This window comes from Buceros rhinoceros, unplaced genomic scaffold, assembly GCF_000710305.1.
Source record: "Buceros rhinoceros silvestris isolate BGI_N320 unplaced genomic scaffold, ASM71030v1 scaffold475, whole genome shotgun sequence".
Lineage (NCBI taxonomy): Eukaryota > Metazoa > Chordata > Aves > Bucerotiformes > Bucerotidae > Buceros > Buceros rhinoceros.
The window spans coordinates 18,412-20,655 of NW_010410898.1; the positions used below are offsets into that span (position 1 = coordinate 18,412).

General features: G+C 44.0%; 1 protein-coding gene across 1 annotated transcript in view; it reads right to left on the bottom strand.

The window, feature by feature from the left end:
* LOC104493123 (neuron navigator 2-like) overlaps positions 1 to 2,244 on the bottom strand; it is a 52,492-nt gene that overhangs the window by 4,488 nt on the left and 45,760 nt on the right. Inside the window, exon 8 of the mRNA XM_010135752.1 lies at positions 564 to 676. Within this exon, the coding sequence (XP_010134054.1) occupies positions 564 to 676 (113 nt within the window). The remainder of the gene's footprint in view (positions 1 to 563; positions 677 to 2,244) is intronic.

The following is a 2,244-nucleotide window of genomic DNA, read 5'->3' on the forward strand; positions in this document are numbered from 1 at the left end:
GTGGTTCAGACTGCTAGTGTCCTAATCACAATTAGACTCAGCTTCTGCATGCTGGACACCATAAGCTGTAGCTGGATTCTGGTCTCCTGTTGCTGCAAAGACCACTTCTCAAATTGATCAGATTCGTGTAAGTGAACACTGAGATTCCTCCACACCTTTCAACAACCCAAAGCAGCAAGGAAACTATCTTAATCTCCTCTGTAAGCTCCAAAGCAAAGACATAAAAAGTAAAAAATAAATATCAAAAGGATCCTTGCAACAGCCTGATCCTAAAGAGGGCTGCACATCTCCTAGAAGGACATCAAACACACACAATTCCTAACGATTTCAAGAAATCTGGGGGCACACCATTGTGCAGACCTCGAGCATCTAACACTCAGATTACCGACACCCAGTCTCCGCTGCTGAAGGGCTGAAAGAGGTATTTTAACTGGTAAGAACTAAAGCATTAGGAATTAATCCAAATTAAACACCCCCTACAGAGGGAGCTCCCGACCTCGAATGTGCTTTAGCACAGTGTTATCTAACCAGACCACATCGGTAGGTCACGTTGCAAGACATACCTGAGAGGTCTTCAAGAGCAGGCTGTGCAGTTTTGACATACAGAGCAGACTCTATGCTGACCCCTCCTGTGCTGGCCTCGGCCGTCACGTTCCCTTCATTGTCTGTCTGCGATCTGGAAGGCAAAACAAAACTGAGCTGTGCGGTCCCTCTCCATCAGAGGTGTCTCAAGTACAGCAACTAGACAACCGGACCTGCCATCAGCCCCTCTGTCCCCCTCTCCAGAACAGACCAGCAGACTGATTTTACATAATTCATTAGTGCCACGTTGAATCATGTCCTAGAAATGGAAACAGGCACTCAGCTGTGAAAAATAAAAAATTCATAGTCAAAGACAGGCGGCCCAGCTCTGCAGACAGGGGCCTGAGACACTTGGATTTCCAGCTAAATTTTAATTATCAGTAACACCAGTTGTTGTGGCTACTCGGTCCTCCCTCACAAAGTCTGTCTTGCATGGATATAAGGCAGGTGTGTGATGGCATGGGACACTCCTGCTAGTTTCCCTTCAATAACTCTTGGTGTCACTCGTTTGTATTTCAAGTAAGAGACCAGGTGAAACCACCTCCAAACTCCAGTTTACTGCCTGACATTGTAGCTGTCAGGTAACCAAAGGCGATGTCACACAGATCTGTGGTGAGATTTGAGTGATCTCTCTTGACTCGTTTCATTTTACTAGTTGCTCTATGTTTTACTTGTAGAGCCCCAGCAACAAGCAGCTGGAGGTTCTCCTGTCCATGGGGTAAGTGCTGTACAAAAGCAAAGCCACAGCAGGGAATTGCTGTTGCAATACTCTTCATTTCAGTTGACCTTATATGAAATGTAGAACACTTTTTCATGGCTTTTACTTAAAAAAAAACCCCAAACAACAAAAAGGAAGTCTATAGGCAGTTATAAATACTGCCTAGAGTTTATTGGTATGTTTAGACTACAGAAAATGTAGAGATTGCATCTGCGTTTACCCTTCAGATGATGACACCTGCGTTCAAATTAAGGTGAACACCCAACAGAGTGTTTTTCGCTTTATCTTTTGATAGGATGTTGTAATGCTAAACTTAACAACCCAAAGCATCACGCACACATTTTTTGGAGGGTCTGAGGGATAAACAATTAAGCAGTCAGTTTGCAATAACAATTTTCTATTTAATTATGGATTAAAATAGCACATTCTGCACCGGCAATTTTTACCTCAAAGCAAATCTCCACAAATTACTAGTGGTAGACCCCACCGTCAGTGAAAGATGGATCAACAGTGCTGCTGTACGCAGATGAATGCAAGAGCGAGGGAAACCAAGAACGTGTACTACTAACTCAAGTTTGAGTATAATGTATTTTTCCCAGCTGGCTCCTTTTCACGTGACCGCAGAAGGACACCCGGCATTTTATTCCATACCCACATGGAGACCACTGAGGAGAACAAGTGTACCTATGGCGTAAACTGGTGTTGCCACAACTTCTAAAGCTACGATACATAAACCAAACCTAATCCACATGGTACAAAACCAAGAGCAGAACTGGGTCAAGAGGGTGTCAGCATTCTCATCCTAACTGCTAGCAGGGTTGGGTACAACAATTCTTCACCCTCCTGTCTACCAGAGCTTCTCACACATCTCAGTCTGACGACTCACAGCAGATTTTTGTGTGAATGTATCAACTTCCTACTCTCTTAAAGCAAGGCACTTCTAC